The sequence below is a fragment of the Pieris napi genome, chromosome 3 (assembly GCF_905475465.1).
Source record: "Pieris napi chromosome 3, ilPieNapi1.2, whole genome shotgun sequence".
NCBI classification, from domain to species: Eukaryota; Metazoa; Arthropoda; class Insecta; order Lepidoptera; family Pieridae; genus Pieris; species Pieris napi.
The window spans coordinates 7,111,416-7,137,120 of record NC_062236.1 but is presented as its reverse complement, the minus strand read 5'-3'; the positions used below and the strand labels follow the sequence as shown (position 1 = coordinate 7,137,120).

Here is a 25,705-nt window from a genome sequence, read left to right as displayed (position 1 = left end):
ATAAATTTTTCATTTGTGATTTTCAAAACCTTATAACAACACAACAACTAGACCCTTTCACGGCGAGATATATACATAGTATTTATTAATTAAATACGCCAATTAATCTATTCCATATTATAATATAATATAAATTTAAGGCTGACATTTGTTTCACTAACTACTCGTAAACTAATGTTGCTAATATATGTATGTCACAGATAACAATCACTTATGCAATGATAACAAATATTTCTTATTGACTGTCGTCATCGTGTCTTTACTATGTATGTTCTAGTTGCGCTTCTCGTAATGTTTGTTTGAATATAAACAGGAAAGTTACCGAGCACGCGTCAAGCCACTATGTCAGAGGTCTGAGCCCTTAACCTCTTTAAAAATTATCAGTCTTGTGCCTGTTGTTTATTCATAGTTCCGTAGCCTCTAATCTTAGCTTTAATTTAGCCTTGTTATTTAATCGGAGTGTTTTTTACAAAAACATGAGAAACTTGACTAATAAGTAATGACGCACGTTAAACTGTTTTTTTGCGAGCGAGAATTTTTCATGCTACGTAAACACTTTGAAATAATTTTGGCGCTAAGCTAAGTTTCTGATTAAGTTATTAGGTGTTTTAAAAAAATTTTAATGCTTAAGTTCTAGGTTATTCGGGGATAGAAGTAAAATGCAGAAATATAATTGAAAAATATTTTTTATTAAATTGTTTCTTCATTGTTCACGTTTCTGTGAAATCTTTTTAACGATAATAAAATAACAATCCGAACCCACTCTAAGTCTGTCGGGCTCGATACATCTATACAATAAAATTAAACTTTAATATCACAATATTCTTAAAAACTATTCTGTTTAAAGCTTTGAGTTCAACTTACGAACTAAAAGGTTTTAAAACCTACACTAATAAGATGTGAGATCTAAGTTATCAAGTCACGTAGCACTAAGTCGTCGGATGAAGGCGGACACTTGCAGGGCTGGCGACTCCGAACGGCGTTGAACAGATATACCGTGGAGTCGGGTCCGCCCGCTCCTGCCACTGCGCTTTACCAGGGCCTCCACACTGAGCTCTTGGAGAAGCTGTTTGTGGTGCAGTCCAGGGGAACGGCGGTGTGCACTGGCATTGGAGAGGCTGGTGGTGAAGGTGAAACGTAGCCAGAAGAGGAAGACACCGTGGATAGAGCAGGGCTGGGCGGGCTGGCAGGAGGCGTGTCAGTGCCTGCCGCGCGCTGGATGTCGTTGAGTCTGTGGCCCAAGTGAGTCATCAGCTGAGTTCCCAGCCTCACGTCAACACCAGGGACTGAGGCCAAGCAGCGGGAAACTTCATTTGCAGCATGAGTAAATCCAGCTCTGAAGCGGTCGGCGTCCACAGAAGGGTTCAGTGACAGGCGACGCTGACGGCGAAGCTTGTGAAGATGACGGACGGTCAATTCCAAAATATCGGCCTTTTCCAACTTGGCGACATTTTCGCCCTCCGACTGAAGTGCGCTGACCATTAACTCCTTTAATTCGTCAAGACAGCGGTTGATGCGAGCGCGTCTCTTGCGCTCAAGCATCGGTTTCATCACTTTGCGATATTGATAAGTGCGCGAGACCGGTTGCGGATCTTCCGAGATCGGATACGCGATATCGTAAGACATGGTAGACATTGTGTAAGCGAGTAGATAGATGTGTTTGGGTTGAGCGTTGAACGCGGAATGCGGTAAGCCGGTCGGGCGGGGGCTTATATAGGGAGCGGAGGGCGCGCGATCGTGGGAACGCGCAGAGCTGTCGAGTTCCCACACGCGCCACCTGTGCGGAGCAGCTGCCGCCGGGGCGCGGGGGGACACGCGCCCGCCGCCGCGCGTGCGCGCCGTAAACAATTGCCGGCGCACGCCGCGACGTCACACCTCGCTACGGTGATTGCTGGCCGCGGATGCCTATGCACTATTGCTTCTAACATTTGACCCCCATCCGTGTTACCCATACTCCTATATGTAGGTCTTATCCATATCAGTAAATAATCAATAGGGTGCAGTGCACATACGACAGGTTGTCGTTCTCGAGGTAGTTTTTCTAAACCGTTTTACTTGTAACTAAATAAATTGATATTATTTTTGTGATTAAATATAATGTTTAATTTTTTTATCACATAAATACTTGTTTTTAACTATTCTTACAGTTACTTCACTTCGGAATACAGTAGCATGATTATAAATGGCCAGTCGTTACAACTCTACTCGGCGCTTACGCAAATCGCTTGTAATTAAAGTGAATCTAATGAGTATCGCAATGTCGGGATAATCGTCGGACTATCAATCAAGCCTGGCGCCGACCACAATGGCTACGTCAATTACAGCTACTGTCCGCGGACATCAATCATGGACGCGTAATGACTATTGACAGAATACGATGTGCTCCGAAGAGTCTAATGAATATTGCCAAATGGCGCTGTCATTATGCTATTTCCTGTTGTAGCTTGATATTAACTAAAAAAAATATTATTTTGTATAGTTTTAATGATAAATAAAAATTATTCTGTGAGTCAGTTGTAAAAATTGCATTTATCTCTGATTTAAAGAATGCTGTTAAATATTTTTGTTGTGCATAAGCACCCCACCTACCATAAGGTAGGAAGTAAAAATACAATAGTGTCCAGTTTCATATAAACAGGTTTTTGTATCGGCGTTTAAAGCTAGTACTAAAGTACTATTCTTAAAATATTTCCAGTTATTTTTATACAGTTATTTAACAGTTGAGGGTGAAGTTGTTTCATTTAACGACCTTGATATATAAATGACAACAAATGACTGTTATTTTATTAAATTTGTTTACCGTTTGTATAAACAAGGATGAGGTGACATTTCAAATTACTCACACGACTGGATGTGCCCACGCGCAGTCTTTATACCATGTATTATCATACGCCCACTTTCCCTCGTATCAAGTGTTTTGAATATTTAAGGTTTGTTTGGGGTAAATATTTAACGTGACTCAATGATTGATGACTGCTTGAACTTTACAAAATTTTAACTTGACCATTAAATCTCATTTATTTTTATGATGTTACCTGACATTTTTGGTTTCTATACTATTATTATAAAGAGAATATCTTTCTAATGAATATGTTGATTATAAATTTGACGAATACTTAAATGATCCTAATCCTTGGGATTGATTTGCTCCAGTTCAAACAATTTGTATTACTCAATACTTGGCGATTAAAAAGAGTGGCGCAAAGTTTCTTGCCAGTTCTTCTTACCCGCTCTTGACTTGAGAGCTGGTAGTAAATGTAAATTTATAATTAATTTAACTTCTTTTGACGTTCATAAGTGTACCTACTTGTTTACATGAAATGAAAATGAAAAATAAATGAAAATGTTTATTTGTATCTCAATGAAAATGAAAATGATAAAAGATGAAGAAAGAATGAATAAAGATCTTTTGAGTTTGATATAAAATCTTAGTAGGTAATGACTAAATGATAAATTTATTTCCAAAATATAATGGTGAAGTTGAGTAGTATCTAGTAGCATGCCATGCCATAGTAATATCTAGTAGGTGATTTGTACTATCGTGAGTAGCATGCCAACCCAAAAGCTGACGGCGTATCAGCCTCAGAAGGCTGATCACTTGTCTATTATGAAATATATATGATCACGAAACAGAATGAGGCCAAGACCAAGGGTTTTAGCGCCACTTTACATAAACAATATCTAATCCTTTGATATCGCTTAGTTCATATGTTATTTTGACATGTTTTACGTCAATGGATCACTATCACTATGATGAACTTCATGGCTGTGCTTCGTGAACGAGTGATAAAAGTTTTTATCGTTATCGTGGACACGATCATTATGCCGTTAATCGAAAACATTAAAGAACTCTCGAATAACGCAATGATTGATCGCACCGCAATTTTCGGAATAGCATGGATTTCGCATACTAATTTCGTATGTGGATGTATTTATATTTGTTTTATATATTTTTCATTACTTTTGCTATCAATTTGGTCTTATTTTATTAGTAGCGCTCTGTGCGTATCTCTTACTGCTACACACATTATATAAAATTAGGAAGTGACTTAGTGTGCTCTTAAACATTTTAAAACTACATATATATAAACTCTGGCCTAGTGGCTCCAGCGTGCGACTCTCATCCCTGAGGTCGTAGGTTCGATCCCCGGCTGTGGACCAATGGACTTTCTTTCTATGTGCGCATTTAACATTCGCTCGAACAGTGAATAAAAACATCGTGAGGAAACCGACATGTCTAAGACCCAAAAAGTCGACGGCGTGTGTCAGGCAATGGAGGCCGATCACCTACTTGCCTATTAGATTAAAAAAATATCATGAAACAAAAATTATCAAACAGATTTAGAAATCTGAGGCCCAGACCTAAAGTAGCGCCACTGATTTATTTATTTTATATCAGGTTCAGTTCCGTCTATTTCATTTTGAGTTATCTGTGACTCCTTGCACTATCCTATGTCTTGGTAAATGCATAAAATGCCCGGGTGCATGTACAGATATCGTGTATAAAGAGATGCCTTAATTTAAGATATACTTATATTCTTATACATACCATAAGATAATATATATATAAGAAAATAAGTTTGAATATGTAATATAAACTTTAGATACGTTTTTTTTGAATCTCCGCATCCGAAGTGTATGTACATTTCTGCGCGTGTTGGTTTTCTATATACCTAAGCACATCGGTGACAGCGTAATCTGGGACTTGTAGATATAGTCAACGCGATTTAATAAAGAAGCATTTTTTGCTTAGCAATAAAATTAACATACAATGAGTGTGTATTATGTTTCACATGTATCTAAAACCGGACAATGTAGGTAATGTATAAGAACTTTATTCTAGAATTTAACTGCACCATTGCATCATCGCCCGTCGCTATCGGACAGTTTTATTATTTATTCATCACGTAAAACATAAGATACTATTGGTCTCGGTACCCTTTAAGTAACATTGAACCTGTATTTTCATTCATGCACCTTGCTCTGCCATGACACTATGCATTTCATTAAATTCATTGATACGCTCATTACCATACTCATTCACCGATTTAAATCCAGTTCGTCAAATGTAATTTAGAAATATTCCACTATCTGTGTTTGAGTGGAAAAATGTCAATTATATATCATCGTACGCGTAGCGACATGCGTCACCGAACATTGCGTGCGTATCATTTAATATATATATTTTAAAAAATTAATGAATAATATACACATATATCGGCTATAAACGATCGTGTCTGGGTGTAACTTCTACATTAATATTTCATTATAAGTTATTGAGGTGAAAACTTATTAAAAAATGTTAAACTCGCGTCAGGACATGTGAACTGATCGAAAATTCGTAAGACGGATGGAGAGCTGGCGCGGCGTGTTTAATGTAATATAAATAGTCATGTTTGTGTACGATAGCACAATAAATAAATAATGTATTCTACCACATAAATGATTTATACTGAGGTTCTTTTATACTGATTATTAAAGCAATTCAAAATATCAAAAATGCACAACGTTAATATTCAAGTTTTCACTTCTGCCGGCACTCCCGGAGTGCAACCCGTCGTTTTTTTTTCAGCCGGTTAACCCACAATGTTTTCCTTCACCGTACAAGCAAGTGTTAAAGCGTAAATAATAAAATGTAGTAGGTATAGCCAGCGTTTCAACACTATCTCATGGTTAAAAACGAACGCTTAACCAGGCTAACATTACACTATAAATGTTCAAAATTTTCTCCAAAGAGTTCCTTTGAATTTGTCGAACTATACAAGTTACTTTGTAAATTTTCAAAATATATTTCTTGAGTACTATTAAATTAAAATTAGATATACAGTCTGGAAAACAAACATACTTAACGAATATGACTACTTATTGTTGAGCTAGTTATTAATTCGAAACTAAATATTTTTGTTTAAATTTCGATTGTCTTACAAAACACTTAGCTAACTCTAAACCTAGACGTATTGACGCTGCTATCAACCGCAAAAATTGAGTAATTAGTTATCTTTTATAACTTATCATAATTATATGGGGTAATGATAAAGTCTTGAATCCAATTTATATGAGTCATTCATTTAAGAAACGTGAACATTTAATACTGTATGATTTAAAAAATTAAATATCATATTACCATAGGAAAACATTTAACAATCTAAATGTACTAAGCGTAAGGTATGAAGATATATCAATATAAAGATGAATGGGCGTTATATTTAACATTTTCTATTATATAAACTTCCGCTTTTCAACCGACTTTTTCGATTATATTAAAAGATATTCAATACTTCAGGTTAGGTCGTTTATTGTTATATGCTATTTGCGATTGATTATGTAGGTATCTAGTAATTATCGTCCCGAAAAATCAATATATTGGATGGAAATAAAACATTAATTAGAATACTCTAATTAATATATTAAATATATTGTGGAATAATAAATCCACAAGCACTCAAGTTGTTAGAAATGCAAATTTTTGTAGGTATTTCTTATCTGACGCATCAAGATAATTCTTAGTATTATTTGATAATTGGACAATTTCTACGTAAAGTTTTGCTAAATTTTCCCCTGTTTAATGAATGAGGATATTTAAAAGACATTTGCGAGTGTGTTATCGCCCTATTGGGGTTAATAGTCAGTGATTGCAGCCGAGTGTAGGAATTTTCCTATAAATTACCTACATGTTCGAGCACGTGTTTGTTACTTGCAATTATTCTATTTATGTCATTATCAGCTAGTATCCAATAATAGATAATTAGTTCCTATTCGTGACGTCAACTGCAAATTGCTTATGCGTTATTAATAAGTTTGAGATAATGCAAGACCTTGTAATTTTCCATAATTTACAAAAGGTAATCGTGTCTCTCGAACGTGAAAATGATAACGTTACAAACGTTCTAAAAATAACGTATTTACGTAACTATATACGTACGTACGAATATTTAACTAACAAAAAAGGAATTACTTAGACATACAAAAATAGAATATGTTTTTATGTCAACTAAAGCAAGATTACGGTTTTTATACCTAAACCTATTGTCGTATTAATTAATAAACAATGTTTTATTTTTAAATCTCAAGTATTTTAATTGTTGCTGTGCTATATTTCTCCTTGTAATGTTTTTGTATTGATATCGCAAACAGAGAATTTCCGCACTTTGCAACATAACACATAACAATGTTCGATCACCTTCGTTCGTCCTCTATACGAAATCATGGCATCAAATTCGTCGCAATAACATGACGCGTGAAAAATCACGTAGTTAAGTTAAATCAGTAAACAGTACGTGAAGGCTTAGAAGGTTACACACGCGCTCGCTGACGTCATTGTCACGAGTCGTGACTCAACGACCTTACCGCGCGTGCTCACGCGCACGGTCTATACAAATATATTATCCTTATTCTCACAGTGTTCTTAGAAATCTTAAATGTCTACAAAATATGTCGGAATTTTTGACGGAGCCGGATATTTTAACTGAGGCTTTTAAATTAACTGATAGTCCTGCGCGTTGATGGGGAATAGATAAAAAACCATATTTCATCATCAGATGAAATATCTTTCTTTTCCATTTATATTATTATTTAATATTTGTAAGAAAATAATGGCATTATTATCTTAATAGTTGATAGGTTATTATTTTAAGTTTTCTTCTAATAATATAATTACTTATCGTCGTAATTAGCCGTTACAATAAAAATTATAAGATATTTATCGCAACAAAGATAGGATAAACGTAGATACTTCTTTTGATATACCTAGATTAAATAAAATTTATATATAAACTGTAGAGTTAAAGTAAATACCTTTATTTTCAATGTAAAAATAACGAGAACGGCAAACATAGCATAGACATTTTTACAATTTCTTGCGCGCAAAGATTTCATAAATGTACAGAAAAAACTCTATTAAGAAGTCACGGACCGAGTCACGGATTTTAGCAAGTTCTTATACACTTCGCAGAATAGTGTTTTGGGAAACCATTTGGTAATTCCTAAATATATAAGGCCCCCGTTTCGTCTTTTTCACGTATAAATAATAATTATGATGCCGGTGCTAAAACCAGGAACTGAGATCCGCATGACGTCATTTGACAATCTCACGTGAATCGATGACGCTTTGTGAGTCAACATTTTCATTTGTTTTTAATACGTCAGGATTGGTGACGTCATGACATTTTATCGTCGGTAAAATCTGTTTTCTTATAAACAACTTTTACCACTTTTATGACACATACTCGTCTCTAGATTATTCTTTCTGCTTATTGAGGAAAAATACGGTGATTAATTTATAAGACAGACATTTTTGTGTTTTAATTAATGTACTAAGAAAATAAAATTGCCGTTTAAGGATAGATCTCAATTAGTACGAAAAATTGTACACACAATATGTACATATAATGTAAAAACAGATTTAAAAATAGTTTTATAATAGAAATCTGTTTATCATTCTGTGTTAAATATTATCTTTTTCTATTTTAAATAATAATAAAGTCTAAAATCTTTACAAATGTTGATAAAATACAGATTAAATGACTATTAATACACATTTATTGTTACTCGATATCCGAACTTCCTTCAGTACCATTGATCAGAACCCTCCAGCTTTTACCAAATTTATCTATCCATGGCTTTCTTTCTCCATTCGTTTTCAATTCATTCTTTCCCATCCGACTAACGCTTCTATTTCTTCCAGCTTTTTTGAAGACACCCTCTTCTCCTTCTTCCCTTCTATTTATTTATTTATTTGCTTAATGGTATTCCTACAGCTACTTACGAGTACTATACAATATTCAAAAAATTACACTATACACAAGAGCCAAAAACGGAATACACATTTAAACATACACAAAGCACAGTTACACCTATACAAATACAAAAAATACAAAAAAAAAATACAAAGAATATATGTATTTATAATAAACTCTAAATTCTAAAATTCATAGTTCATTACAACATATTTAGTATACAGGAGGAATAACAAAGCCATTCCATCTAATAAAGTTATTTTATAAATACATTTAATTTTTAAATGTCTGAAATTTAAAATAAATAATCCAAAGTAGCTAGGTATATATTAAAGGCGACAAATTTCTCATGCTTCTGTGAAAACCGGCAGCTGATATGAATTTTTAACCCGTTAGTCAATGTTTACTTTGGATACCTAATCCTACGGTCATTTGTGTTAATATGCCGTCTCTTGAGATGTTATTTTAGCTGCCTAAAAGCCCCTCCTGCGGCTTCTTGAAAGACATTTTTCTTGAGACGTCGGCGCCGCGATTTGCAAGCCTCGCCAAATATTTGAAGTTAAAATGCCGACCCTAACTAATGACTTGCATGTGCACATATTTTTTCATGCATTCCCGTATTTTTTTAGTTTTTGTAACCATTACGATTTAGAGATTTAAATAATTGGTTTAAAAATGCAGTCTTACTAAAACCCTGAAGATTTCGATGCTTTCGGGTCGTTGATGATACAAAATCGGCGAATGCTTGATCTAATCTTAATATATATATTTCTTGTGTGCGTGTGTATGTGACTGAACTCCTCCTAAACGACTGGACCGATTTTGATGAAATTTTTTGTGTGTGTTCAAGGGGATCTGGGAATGGTTTAGATTCACAAATCAGCCCGGCAGGTGGCGCTGCAGTCGGTACTTTCATACTTTAATATCCTAATAGCTTGAAATATCGTGCAGGACAACGTCTGTGGGCTCCACTAGTCTAATATATAAAATTCTCGTGTCGCGGTGTTTGTGGTTAAACTCCTCCGAAACGGCTTGACCGATTCTCATGAAATTTTGTGTGCAAATTGGGTATAACTGAGAATCGGACAACATCTATTTTTCATCCCCCTAAATGTTACGGGTAGTCCACCCCTAATTTTTTTTTTTAATTTTTAGATAATTTTTTTAATTTGAATTTTTTTATGATACAGCATTAAAAAATACATACAACCCCTATTTTTTATTATAAATGATATACATGGCAAAACGACGTTTGCCGGATCAGCTAGTGATCTATAAAATCAGGTACAGCAATATAAAATTGAATGTCATAGAAGCGTGAACAATAGTAATAAAGTAGCCCATTGGACCTTATCACCGGCATCTTCAGAATATTCACGTGTTCGTGGTTAATTTTTCTTTGAAGGAACAATAGTAGCAGGTACTGCAACAAGTGCAGCGAACAATGCTAAAACAACCAACCCCGGGGGTCCTGTGGCGCCAATTTTTTGCCGTTCTTATGGGATTACATTAGACAGTCGCGATGTGTTTGAACAAACGACGTGAAATTTCTGCTTTTTGTAACAAGTGTCAAGAGGATGACAGCACTTGAAAGATTACGGCTAATAACAGTACGAAACGGCAAAGCCACGCCTATTAAAATTACTAAATTATCTTATGTACGTTTCCTTTTTGGTTTTGAAAACAATATTCTAGCTACCAGAACTTTTATGTACCGAAAATATATAAAAACTTTTTTGAAGACTAAAGAAGTACTACTAGTGTTCTTGGGCAAATCACATAGAACCACAATTCATGTACTTAAGGAAAAATACTTAGACACTATAATTTAGGATTTGAAAATGGAATTTCCCTTCTGATCGACCACATCCACTATTTATTATAGGTAGGTAGAAATATATACACACAACGGTCACTTGCGAATATCTTCTTATTTTTTGCTGCAATTTTGAAGGTTATAAAATTTGGAACCCTTTTTAACTTTTAAACGGCCTCAAATTGGCCGACAAAGGCAATAACAATAGGTCCTTCATTTTACACCTTATAATTACCAGTCCTTCAGAAATAGAAAGAATAGACAATGACATACGATTTTATTATGCTCTTCACTTTATGACACTCGTGTTTATGATCATAGATAATAGTGTTCCGTATTTAAAAGGAAAACATTATGTATCACCGTTATTTTATGGTTAAGGTAAATTAAAGCGCTGTTGTAGTTTAAAATTGTTATTTTATGATGTACTTAAATTTGTGTAGCACGTTTATCGTAAACAAATCTATAGAGAAATACCGTTCAAGTCATTCCAAGATTATTTCTATACCTGGAAGAATTATTATTTATTTGCAAATATTTTTCTAGTACTCGAAGGTATCTTGTGGCTTAATGGTTAATACATTTGGCTTTAAGAACGGAAATCTTGGGACCGATATTCAGCGTAACGTAACGTAAAAAAAATCTTAATAAAAAGACACAGAAATGTATCTGCCCCATGACCCTTAATTACGCATTACGCATAATGTAGGCATTACGGTACTTTTTCTTCTCTTGGAAAAGATTTTGTTGTAAATGAAATCTAATGACTGCGGAAGTTGTTAGCATTTATTACCAAAACATAGTTTTTAATTTGAGTGGGCGTCGAAATTCTATTTTCGAATATGTGATCAGAACATAGAGATCGTAATCTTCATTTAATTATTACTTTCGAAAGAGGTTCCATATAAAATAAGACACGTTATTTGCCTTCAGGCGTTGAGCGCACGGTAGCCGAGATGATTACATACTATTTATGTACAGATAACTCGCAGTGGAATTACGGGGTTTGAAATATCGGCAAGAGGAGAAATATCGAACTAATGAAAAGTGTTTTTATTGAATGTATGTGCAAACTGGTAATGATGTAATGGAAGGTGGAACTTAATTGCTTAAACTATAAATTAGGTTTTTATCTATGAACATTCAAATTATTATCTATGAAAATTGGTAAGAGATATATCTTTATTAATACATAACCGAAATAGTTCCATAACACACCCACATAAATCTTTTATTCAGTTATTTCAAAATTAATTAAACATTACAAATTAGTGATACAATTTGCATAGTTAATATTTCGTTATCGTAATTATTTCCGTTATCTTCCTAGAATTTAAATATCGAACACGTCAACAGACACGTCAAACACGAAAAATGCAGTAAAGTTGCAACTGCTTCCTGTTTCCAAGATAATACTAATAAATAACGGCAGTGTACTTTATAACTTATCAATGTATTTAATTAAGAAGAAGCCACCTATATCCATTAATGAAATGAATGAAGCAAAATGTAAATGTTATCAATTTAAATGTTATAAAAACAATATTTTACGTGTTATTCTCTCATAAATGTCAGTATATTTTAAAAAGACAAGTTTTAAATGAATTTTACATGTTAAAAGGGCTATTACTACGTGTTACTGATTCATTACCGTCCCAGATGTCTATGTCCAATAGATCTAATTATTGATAAGAAAATAAAAATACAACTACCTTATATATAATTTTTATCCTTCAATACATTTTATACGCTCTAATTAGAGGACAGGAAGCGTAACTCAATCTTACCAATCAGCCTTATCTGGTACTGGTTTCACGATTTCTTAATTGAAGACAGGTGAAAATAAAGTACTTAGATAATGAAAATTGTATATGAATGACAGTGACGTCACTTCCGTTGAATGAGATTTTAAATAGCTTAATTTAGAAGCTAAGTTAAGTGATAATGTTCAGAAAAATATTGACCTACCTATACGTATTAAAGTAACTTTACTTTAATACCGTTTAATATATTATTCTTGTATCGAGTACACCAAAAAATCGGCGAACCCAAAATATTTAATAATATTTTCGGTTTACATTAAAAGGTACCCGAAATATCCCTCTACCAAATATTAATTAGGGCCTAAATTCTTTCCATCCAACCGAAATAATAACCCTCTTAAGTATCCCGCCGTGCGTCAATGTAACTTAATCCCAATACTAAAACAAAATCCAAAAAGAAACACGCAACGCTGCCCAAAAGTAATCAGGCCGTATATTAAAATCTAAAACAATTATTAAGGAAAGTTAATCCCATGTTAAATCCGTGACGCATGCCCGCCCACACGAAACAAGCCACTATCGACACGCACACAAAACAAAATCCTAAGACGCACGCACACACACGTACCCCATTAGTATGTGTTAGCTGCGCGTGCTCGTCACTCGCTCCACGGCTCCTTATTATTATTATTTATTGTTGAATGGTAATGCGTGGTTGTTCACGATCCCGCATAACACCTGCCGTATTTTCCCACAGTCGAGCTGACGGGCGGGAGTCGCACGCGCAGGAAGTGCGAGCGAGACGAACGATACGCGTGCTTTGCGCGTGCGAGACCGGGCACGCTGTATGTTAGACGTTACGATAGTAGCTTCGTAGCGCGTAGCACTGTAGCGCTACAGAGATCTATTTCACTCTTTTTGAAATTGTATCTTTGAATATTCATTAATGAGATATTACAAAGTAGAAACTAACTAGATTCACTTAAATTCTTTTACATTCGGAAGCCAGCTTAATGATAAGTTCATGTTAATGTTGAAATGTATCAAATTGCATTTTATAGATAAGCTCGTTTATTTATTAGGGTTTTATCTTAAGTTACGAATTGAAACATTTTACTTTAAACGATGGACATTTATTTCTATAAATAAAGAAAACTCTGTACTCTGTAGCACACTATATTGTAATTTTACTGTTCATAATACTATAAAAATACAAAGATCTTATCTTCGTGTTCACCTTAATTATACAGATACAACGAGTACAAATTAAACGCACCATGATTACAGATATAAAATTTTAACAACACGGCTTGGTGTGTTGACGAACCAATATGGCCCATTAAGGCACTATAAGTCAAGGTAATAACTATAAACACGCTTGGACAGCCATAAATGTCGTATAATTCTCTAGAATCTGTCCGGGCTTCATACCGCTATAAATACAGATTTAGTACAAATTTGATATCTAAACTGGCTGAGGTTAGGAGGCATATGCAAATCTAGGTAAAGTTATACCGTTTATTGCATAGGATTCAAATATTTTCAGACTATGACGTGGTTACCGTTGTACCCTATTTATTTATAAAGGTCCTATTGGTAACAGCACAGATAGAAAATATATTATATACAGACATCCAGCAGGTGCAGGTTTTTATATACCTACTATTATGTAAATTGGTGCTTTTTACCCACCGTGAACTCGACGAAAGGCGTAAAAGGTCAGATTTATTAATAGGATCGTTAATGGTATATTTTTGATTAATTTATTACAGTTTATTTTGTATGTTTAATGATAATAAATATTTATTACCATATTAGATATACTATTTAGATAATGATAATTTTAATTCATATAAGACAGAATATATGCGAATATTTGGATAACAAAAACACTAAAACATCCTTTAAGTATCAAATTTCACGTTCTATTGTGTCAGCGTACATCCTTACGCAGATCTTGAAAAGACATGATTTTCCTCTTATACAGATAAAACTGTTTATCAATAGACACCCCGGATGTGCGCAATTTACTTTCGTTCTACCCATTGAACTTCCATAGTTGAATTAACAATGATTCTCATATCTTGTCCTCCACATGTTCTGTTTAAAAATACAACGGGTTATCGCCTTTATTATGTAAAGTTTACGGGTAATTCTTGTTTGGATATATCACGACCATGTAGGTCAGTCTATTAAATCGGGTCCCCGTTGACCGGACGCATCAAGTTACTCAGATTTTACAAACTATTATGTTACGTCATTTGTTTTTGGGGTGATTAATCAGCCCCAACTGTTGTTATTTAAGGCCCGTGTCCTTTTCGCCTTATTTACCAATTTCAACGGCTCGTTGTTTTATAAAATCTGCCTCATTGCTTAGGTTATAATGTTTTATAGCAGAACGTGAGCAACCCCACTGCATTTCTAAGTTCAAGTATTCCTGAGATAGTTGAAGAAGTTTTAACACCTATATATTAATTTTTTCAGTTTTTTTGAATTAATTGATTCCGTGGAAGGCAAGTTGGGTGCAATTATCAGTTTTTAAGGTAAAACAAAAGAAAAAAGAATGTTGGTTGGTTTGCGTTGAAACCCAGATTTCTTCGTGATTCAAACCCAGGAACTTCGTTAAATGATATGTATTCTATTGTATTAGTTTGTAAGTTAGCATTTGATGATTAACAGCTATATTAAAATAATGGTTATCGAAGGTGACACGGAAATAAACATAATATACGTATATTCCCCATTACTAAGTAAAGCAATATTGTATTACTTGAAAATTACTTTTGGCTATAAAACCCAACCACCAGACTAACTAATGTACGAGTAACTAATTGTTGGTATATAGGAATTACTAGGGAATTACCCAGATATCGTTTAAATGATGTCGGTTAAACGTTTTCCTTGAATGTTCTAGATTGTGGTTTCTGCTCGTGAAGTAACAATTACTTATTATGAGGATAATATATGTAATTAAGTACCTTTATTACAGTTCATTTATTGCTCATTGTATTATTGGTACGAGATCCTTAATATCGTAAACTAGAGCTATTCGTCTAGATATGTTCTCTTGAGACTTGATGTTCATGGACTATGCTAACTGATGCTTCAAAAAATGTTAGGAATCAAATACGAGACACTGGTCCTAGAATATTCGACCAAAGCCCTTTTAAATCTAAATCTTATCAAACCTATTACAATGTTTAAACACTTTTTGTAATAAAACCATTGCGGCTTCACGTACCTAACCAGAAAATATGAGAAGTATTGATAGTTATAGAAAATTTACAAGAAGTTGTGCGAGAAGGGAATTTAAAAAGAAATCATTTAGTTTAACGCGTAGCCTTATCGGTGACTTCTCTCAGGCAAAGCTGTTAAGGAAATGCAGTAAGCTAAATAAAACAATAGTAAAATTGAGATATATTTAACATGTATAGCTGTATAGTTCAGTGTAGTTTGACAACGATTAAAACAAATGAATAAATATATTACGCCGGGTGTATAGGTTTTAGAACGTGCTGGAAGTTGAAATAAACATGTCATTCAGCACGCAAACACCTTAGGTTTTCCTCAGTTTCTGTATTATACAAATGCGATGTTTAATAGTTATGACTTTGTATTTTAAGTCCACACGGATCAAGGATATATTTCTTTAATCTTCACTGATGCTTTTAAAGATAAATACTACGTTACTGATGCCATTTTTTAAGATTAAAATAAGTTCATATATCCGTAGCTACTTTACTTTCCCCATATCAGTATTAGTTTTATTATTAAATGACTTAGATGACTTTTACTATTATATATTAATTAGTAATTGTTTCATTTTAATTTTCGTACCTTTACGACCTGTGTTCAGGACTGCAAAAATAAGGTTTACAATTATTCGAATTGTATTATTTTATTTACAATTTAATTTCAGACGTCCCCCACAGTGGGCACTACAAATTGAATGGTTACAGGCACTGTTTTATAATATACAATAATATGTCACTATTTATTCTCATCCACATATAATAAATTATAAAATGCTATGAAATTAAATTGTTTTCTCACTCTCGGGGCATAACTCCGTCAATTAAGGTAATCCCCACACTTATATAAAAAAACTTAGCGAGCAGAAGTTACAGCATTGTACATGTATTATTTTAATGTTTACTAATTCTTAGTAAAGACTAATTAGTTATTAAGTTTGAGACGTAAACTTTTTGTTTTAACCAGTGTGGCCGCCAAATGTTCTTCAGAAATCTGACCCATGGAACTTGAAAGTCGATATCGTCGCAGAGATTCGCATCGTGTATCGCACATGGCTAAAGGTCGACCAAGGAGGTATTTTTTGTGATGCACAAGCGTTCATTGAAGTATTTTATATACGTGAGTACCTTTCTTGTATGAAATTTAAACCGGTTTAAATATTTGCTGAAAAGTTTGTAATTATAACTTAACCTAATAACTTTGTAATTTTAACTTGTGATATTGACCTATTCGCCTCAAGTGTGGTGTCGGCAAGGAGAGCTATGACATCTGAGTTACTCAGTGGAATGAATTATGATCCATAAGTTTTTATAAGTGTACATATAAGTTATACTAAACTGTTTAGCGTAACTTAACCAATTTTTACTTAGTTTATTACGTTCTTTGATATATATTTATTTAGTTGAATGAAATCATTTTATTGTTACCAATACAGTTAATATTATTAGTACCTTACTATTTGTAAAGATTTATTTAATGGCGTAAAAGAATATTGTATTTAGTAAGTAAGTTAGTAATAAGCTGTAAATCTTTCTCAATAAATAAAAAAAATAAAATAAATATGTAGTTACAAAAGCCTTTTTTATGCTTTATACAGTATTCAGTTAAGGTTCAGTTAAGGTATGAATAGTGAGAGACTGTAAACGTACATTTCTGTATTCTTTATTCTTTCTGTATTAGAAAGTTCTAGTAGACTTATCATAATAGCGTTTATCGTATTAAACACGCATCAAACCTGAATTTAATAAATCGCATTCAATTGCAATCACTCATTGCGAAATTAACTCGTAAACAGTAGCGGTAGCCCGGAGATAAATCAACATTACTTTCTAAAGGTCCCTTTCACGGTACATACGAATCCGCTCACAAATTATTGTTGGTCGTTATTGTCGTATTATTTTTTATGCCACTACGTCCCTCTCACTCTCCTTGCGATTAGTATGTGTGTCTCGTTTGCTCTCGTGCCGATTGTAGTAGCGTGTTGAGCACGTGCGACGTTAAAGGCAGAACGTTCCCACGGTCGCAGATCCCGCCCCTCGCCCCGCGCCCCTCTCGTGATTGTACCGACACTCGTGCCAATGAAATAAAGTGCCGGCACACGTTCCGATTGCGAAATTGCTTCGAGAATTTGATGAAAGTTGCAGAAATATTTTATAAGTTGCTGGATGTGTTTTCGAATGCACATTAATATTTATTGGCCAGTACCTTTATAGCACTTACTGGAGCGACTTCCAACAATTATTTAAATGCATTGAATCATAACATAAGATCCAAGTCGGTCTGTCGTTTCGAATTGATAGGTAATAACACAAATATACCCCAAGGTGAGCTACAGGATACAGCCTACAGAATTGTTACCAATATAATCGTAAATAGTGTTATAATTTTAACCTATTGCAAAGAACAGTAAACAACCTACCAGGTGCGGACCTATCAAATGATGAGATGGTCAAAGTACTAACGGCAATAATTTTGATACATAATATAAGAATACAATAACGTCTGTCCATGTGAGACTTTAGAAGTCGTTTCCCACATATAAAAATTATCGTAATCGTTTAATTCAAATCACTAACGCCCACAATAAACATTTAAAATAAAGAACGCTATAAAAATGATGAATCATACGTGGGTGTAAAAGTACGATAAATAAATGATATACCTAACCGATATTTCAATGTTTCATATTTTAACTACCAGACTTTCAATTTCCTATAGAACCAAAAGTAAAGTAAAAAGACAATAAATAAATAATAGAAAGTCCGTTATCCATTTTTTTTTAAATTTGGAATAACTGCAGATATTTTTCGATATATTACCGAACAATATCAATATACGTAGATAGTATTTCGAAAAATATCTTTAAAATTTGAATACAATACTAAAATTCCTGAACGTCGTAATATACCTTAATAAATTTAGAATTTTACTCATTTGTGATGTTAGCATTGATTAAATATGGGACAATAATAGACCTTTGAATATATATTTAATTATATAATTTTAGGAGCATGTTTAGTCTGATGTTCGTTAATAAATAGATAAGAAAAGTACAGTGGTTTACTAAGAACATAACTCGCTTAGTTAGCAGATTGTGATAGTGTCAAATTAAATTGTGTAGCCTTATCAATACATGCTTTAAAGGTAGACGATATAGACTGATATCAATTAATTTATTATGCTATCATCGTACTTATCTTATCTAATTACTATAAATATAAATGGATATGCTACGCTATTTGTCAATAAAGAGTTATAAGATTGTTTGTGGTCATCTATTATTTATTTATTTGTTCAGATAAAATAATACATCATTATGTTAGTATAAACTTACGGACTAGTGTTAGTATATTATTTTTAAAAAACTAAACATAAAAACCCATGAAACATTCTATGCATACACTCGTCGATCTGAACCGACAAATGTACGCACAAAATGCTTCATGACAGGCGAAGACAGGTTATCTGCCACAGTCTTCAAGATGCTGTTCCGACAGCCTCGTACCCGGCTCAACAGAGATCTTGTTTTAATTCTAATGATAGCCCAGAAGTCATTTGTACGGGCTTGTGCGAACATCTCCGAAGCACTGCAGAAACGAGGCAGTCCCAAGAGCATCCTGATAATGTATTATTATTCATAAAACATTATCAGTCCAAATTCAAATATTTAAAATTGGAATTCAAAACTTGTCTTATAAGGAAAATCTATGAGCACGTGTATCCAAAGGTGTATTATCATTTTCATACAATCGCCTTATCTAAAGGTCACGCGTAATACAATTCTGAATGCATTTGTATAGAAGCATCATACATTTAACAGCGCGTGCATTTTATATAATGTGCCAATTTGAATTTTAGCTCCATAAACATTGGGTTGTTATTACCGTGACTAAACAAGATTCGTAGTACTATTAAAGAATATTTGTGGAACATCGAAAGTCAAACCATTTCATTGTATTGACACCTTTATGTAGATGGGGTAAGAGCGAGTTTCGTATTCGGCTATCTGATCGAAAGCCAGGAAGCACATTGTTAGGTCACGTTCTCACAGCTCCCCTTTCTTCGAGGGGAATAAATAATTGTACTTTTTTTCTGTCGCATATGGCCAAGGAAACGTTGGATTGTGCAACGTTCCCACGATTCGCCCCTTGGGCATAATCAGGGTCAAGAAAAAACTACGCGCCGATACAATGCGGGGGTTTCTTCAACGGCAGATGCCTTCTAGGGTTAAATGTGAATTTGTGAAAAAGTATAATGATTGCTACGTTTTTTTCATGTAATGGTTTATACGTTATTGCTGTATCTTGTCATTTCTTCGTAAAGTCTAAAGATAAAACGGAGTATTAGATAACGCTATAATAAATTTGATTACTAGTTTATATATAGCGAAGATTAAGTCTTGTGTTCTGAAGTGACTTTATTAATAAAAACAAATATGTATATGAATGTTGAATCTATTGCAGTGTTATCAATGTGTGTTGGTAATCATTTTGGATTCTTAAACAATAAATACTAAATACATTTCATCACCTTTAAATTTATTAAATGACTTCAATTGAATTGTCCATAATTTGTAGATAAAAATACTTTCTAGATTTTTGTCACAATTTAAATTTTGTTGCGATTTAAGATCGAGTAAACTGAACGATAGTAGGAACTTTATAAGGCTGCCGTCAAAGAAAAAAGAATTGCGTTTTTTTCTATGCTCTTTATAAAAGCTGTGTTCCCACGATCGCTTGCGCCAGTTGCATCTCCCCTTCTTACTTTTTTCTTTGCTATTTCAATATTTATAATCAAAGGTCTTTATTGGAAAACACATTGTGAGAATGTGGATTTGTTTGTTTGAATCTACTTTATTCTCTTATGAAACAAATTATCATAATTAATTGTATTTAATGAGACGAGTTTCGCATTGAACTTGATAAATTATGTAAATAATTTCCAAGTTATTTTCTTAAATCTTCTACTTTAAATATTGTTTTAATTGAACACAGTATTATTATGATAAATATATACATGGCAGAACCTTCTTCCACATCGTTGTCTTGTCTATTCGTACTATACAAAATTACTTGTACATTTTCATCATTTGCTTTCCTTTCGTAAATTATATCTTAGACTAAAACTATGGAAAAATTAATAAAATGGTTCCCTCCCAAATGTTTAGAATATAAAGGAAATGGTTAATAACTGTAAACACTTCGTTACTCCAATAAACAATCTTTTCACGCGTACTTGGGTACTGAGTAATCATAATACATTCAATCAACAGGCATGTGCGGATGAAAGCAGTCCCAAACAATTCACTGTCGATCCAAACACAACTCTATCATAACCCAATAAAGTATAATTTTCAATACAGAACTTTGAACAGATTTGAGTCATGAGTTTTTAGAATATGAACTTTATGTTACACGTATAGAGTTTACAATAGCGTGTCAAAATAGACAAGAGACAGTTGAAAGAAGCACACATTGCGTTTGAGCGGATCGTTCCCACGATCCACGCGCCATATGTCGCGAGCGATGCACTTATGCGTGATCGACGCGCGCGCACAAAAAACTCTTGGACTTAGCGGATCTATGGGATGACGCATTGAAAGATTACGTTAACGGACGTTAAGGCACACAGGGGCTTCTCGATTTATTGGCGGTTATTTGGGACGAATAACATGTAAAAAAATTCGTTTTCGTTGCAGTGTGCTTTTCATAAGCACTTGATAAATAATACTCAGGTATTAATTAGCTCATATTTATTCTTAATCATTTAGATTACCTAGGTCTATACTAACAATATTTGTGAATAAATTTAATAATTTGGCAAATCAAAACACTGAATTAGAAAGTGGAATAAACAAAGTTCTTAAAAGTAGATAATGAATTCAATTCCAAATTTGAATTTCGCTCGCGTCGGGCAGGTGTCGCGAGTAATCGCGCGCAACTGTCGTCGTTTCCCACGACCCAAAGACACCCGCCCGACTCCATTATGCAGTCGTGTTATGATTGCTAATTATATTGTATAAAAAATTATGCAGGTAGCCCCCTTAATTTGGTATGTATGTAGTATGAGCTTTTGAAATTACGTTTCTTGTTTAATCTAATCAGAAACGTCTTGTTTGTAGTTAAATAATTACTAAAATAATCCATAAAAACTTTATGATCCGACGCAGTGTGAGCCAAGTAATAAATTAATCCGGTTGAGATATATTTTGATATTAAAATGTTATTACTATGTACGAGTATATATTAAGAAACCTACAGAAATATTTAAAAAATCACAGCTTTTCATTGTTTTAATTGCATTCGTAAATTTCCTTCAACAAGACACTTGTTGTATTAAAACTTTAACGAAGATCTTACTTACGATATCTGGAGCTATTAAATTAAATCTAGAAAAATCTATCTCTACACTCTGAACAAAAACAAGTATATATATTAGAACAGTTTATCTAACATAAAGATCAATTTAGTTCGCAGTATGAATAACCAACGTATGGTAATATCTCATTCTGAATAATGGGAGCAGCCACGCGCACAACTGTCGCTATTTCCCACGGCCCGAGCCGAGCAGCCGTCCACCGATTATTTAGATAACCAATTTGTACTATAATTTAATTATTGGATCTTTTTGCAAGCATTTTGTGGCATATACGTCGGTTTAAATACTGAATATGATATTACCTTCTGTATTATGTGAGAATTATTTTTATTTACCTACTAAATGTAATCCAATAAATAATACATTACTTAATACACGTAACATTTGAATAATATAAGTAAGTTTAAGCTTTTAAGTCATATCTATGAAAAATATCTACCAATATAATGTGAACACTGAACAATAACTTGCCTAACCAAGCTTGTAAATGTCAAAATCATTAAACAAACATAATCTGCGCACGCTTATCTGTAATTTTGTGTGAAGAGGAAACAATGCCATTATGTCATTGTTCGGGTAATTGTGAGTGAAAAGTCATGCGCTTGCGCACGGGTCACTAACAGGCTTCTATTGTTTCGTTGAAGTAGGATTTTTATAAATAACCTTTTTAATGTGGAGCATGTTTTGTACGTTTAGTAATAATGATTTTTTATGACAAAACTGTGACTAACAAAAATTAGTTCCTTGACTTATTGATTCAAGATGTAATAATGTAAAATTAAACAACCTTAATATGTATAAACGTAAATATGTAAACATTAAACATATCAATAAACGAAAATCTTGTGATAACAAAATTTTCAATACTGCCATCTAACGGCAATTAATTGAACCACTCGTCGTGCGAAGATACGAAGGGGAGTAGGAAGACAATTATTTTGCAAACAATAGATTTTGAGGGTCAAAGTGTAAGATTTTCGGTACCGTGAGAAAGTCTTATACATATAGGGTGATAATTGTATAAATTTAGAGGATTTACCGTTGCCTGATCAGTTATTTTTGCGTCATCAAGCAGGAAGTAACAGTTCTTCGTCATATAAATTATTTAAAATATTTTTTTAAATAAATCAAAAATATTAGTTATATAATACAATAATATATTATTGTGTCAAGTGTTTAGTGAAAAGTGCAATGTGAAAATGTGGTTCGTGAAAAGTTCTAAATAATAATCTTTGTGAATGTGAAATGAAAAGTGTACCACAAATTAACAGCAAATATCCTGCTTCAATGTTAGTGATGTGTTAATTATAGTTCGTTGCTGACTGCGGAGTATACACACTTTTTTTCGTAATACTAACTTATACGACACATATTCAATGTTTTAAATCTATTTATATCATCATATATGTGGACAAATATTCTATGTTTTATTACCACAATTGCATTAATTTATCTGTTTAAATGAAATTTTCTGTTTATCTCCAGAAATTTTACCGATGTGGTAATAAACAAAGCTTAAATTATTAACTTATAATATTTGTAAAGCTGTGTTTATATCTAATAATTAAGAGTACATAGTAGTTTTACACACTAATTAACAGTAGTTACACAGTAGTTTTATACACAAACTAACAGCATGCAAATAACTTTTCCTGATTCCGAGTTACCGAACTGAATACACCTTCAAGTCGTAACGCCAGTTTTTTTATAGCAAGGTTTAAAAGTAAGATAGTTTTGGTACAAATATACTAACAGCATGAAAACTACATGTGATTTATAATGTTTAAGAGATTGTATGATTCAGAGAATAATAAAGCAAGCAACATGATTGCTTTTTTCAATGCCAATTTATATAGCATGGCCTCAAAATAACATTGTTTTCGTACAAATTAACTAACAGCATAAAAACTGAATGTGATTCGTAAAGTAAGACATATGTTTTTAATTCAGGGAATAAGAATAAAAAGACAACGCGATTGTTTTTTTAATGCCAATTTATATAGCATGGCTAAAAATAACATAGTTTTTTTACAAAATAACTAACAGCATGAAAACTGCATGTGATTCGTGTATGGGATGGGATATATTTATAATTCAGGGAATAAGAATAAAAAGACAACACGATTGTTTTTTTAATGCCAATTTATAGTAAGTGTATAGTTTTCGTACAAGTTTACTAACAGCATGAAAACTGAATGTGATTCGTAAAGTAAGAGTATGTTTATAATTCAGGGAAAAAGGATAAAAAGACAACGCGATTGCTTTTTAAATGCCAATTTATACGAGTATAGACTATAGCATGGCTAAAATCTAACATAGTTTTTCTACAAATTAACTAATAGCATGAAAACTGAATATGGTTCGCAAAGTAAGATATATGTCTATAGGTAAATCAGGGAAAAGGGATAAAAAGACAACGCGATTGTTTTTAATTCAAATTTATAGAGCATGGCTAAAATCTAACATAGTTTTCGTACTAATTAACTAACAGCATGTTAATCGCGTTACCAGAGTCATGTGTGAGTTAAAAGAAAAACTACATTTAATTACTGCCAATAAATAAAGCATGTCTTAAAGGTGACTTAGTTCTACATGCTTGCTAACTAACAGCATGACTTCTATCTTTTTTTCTTCTATAAAATAATGGCAAAAGGGCAGGGCGCATATGATATGAAGTGATATCAAGGCACTGTGTCAGAAGGCTGCAAGTGCGTTGCGTGCCTTTAAAGACTATGCTATAAAGATATATATATAGTCAGATATATATATATATCTTTTCTAGAAGAGCCCTCAGTCGAATTGCCAATTTATGGTTAAAAATGCAGTAAGGCACTATCGTTCTAAAAACTATTTTAAATTTTACTTGTTATCTTACAGCTATAAACAGTCATGTATTAAAAATTAATAATCATTTTATTCTTCTTGTTTCTCCAATACTACTAAAATCCGGCAACCATCCTCTAAGATATATCCTTTTTGTGCTATTCCAAACAAGTCCTAATGTAGGTAGATGAAGTTGGTAAACAATTTGAATTCCTAATGCCTATAATTATTATGTCCCATTTCTGAAAAGATCAGCAGATATTTAATGATTAAATGTCAAATACCTCTCTGGTGAAGCCTAAATTGAGTTGTTTAAATGATTACTGCCCTAATAAGCTAGGCAACATGAAACAGACTTGACAAGTATGGAACAAAATAATTCAAAAATTAAAATGAATTTCTAATATAAGATTTTAATCAATAATCTCATATAAAACAAACTAAAAATGTTTAGTTTTCAGTAATTCGACTGACATTTTGAAAACTGGGCATAATTTACCAACGCATAGTTGTATCTTTAGCTTTAATATAGCTGTGTTATAATGATTAACCTACAAAGATCCCTTAATGGACGACTCAGAGAACAGGTATCCTTTGCAATAGTTTTAGATAATACAAAGCATGCATTAAAATTGACGGTTTTAAATGTGACTAATTCTTTTATTTGCACTAAATACTGTTATTGAGTTCATTCAATTTATTATTATCAGTTGTGTAATCTCATTGTTTGCTATATTTCTGAGTCATCGTTTTATTTGTTCTTATTAAGGAGTATACAACTGTATAATATATTTGGAAATAGCATTTTAAACTAACGCGGTGGAACTGTTGCATGCTGATCTTCACTTTTAGTTAACATTTTGTTTATTTTGATTGGAAAGCGATACTTAAGATTAACGGGAATTGAATTTAAATATGCATATGCTTTTTGCATGTTA

At 33.1% G+C, this 25,705-nt stretch overlaps 1 protein-coding gene across 1 annotated transcript; it reads right to left on the bottom strand.

Annotated features, from left to right (window-relative positions):
- Positions 1-668: 668 nt before the first annotated feature.
- LOC125063681 (enhancer of split mbeta protein-like) lies at positions 669-1,706 on the bottom strand. The gene has a single exon (XM_047670250.1). It carries the CDS (start codon positions 1,633-1,635, stop codon positions 1,033-1,035), a length of 603 nt encoding a protein of 200 aa, XP_047526206.1. The 5' UTR covers positions 1,636-1,706; the 3' UTR covers positions 669-1,032.
- Between the last annotated feature and the right edge of the window lie 23,999 nt (positions 1,707-25,705).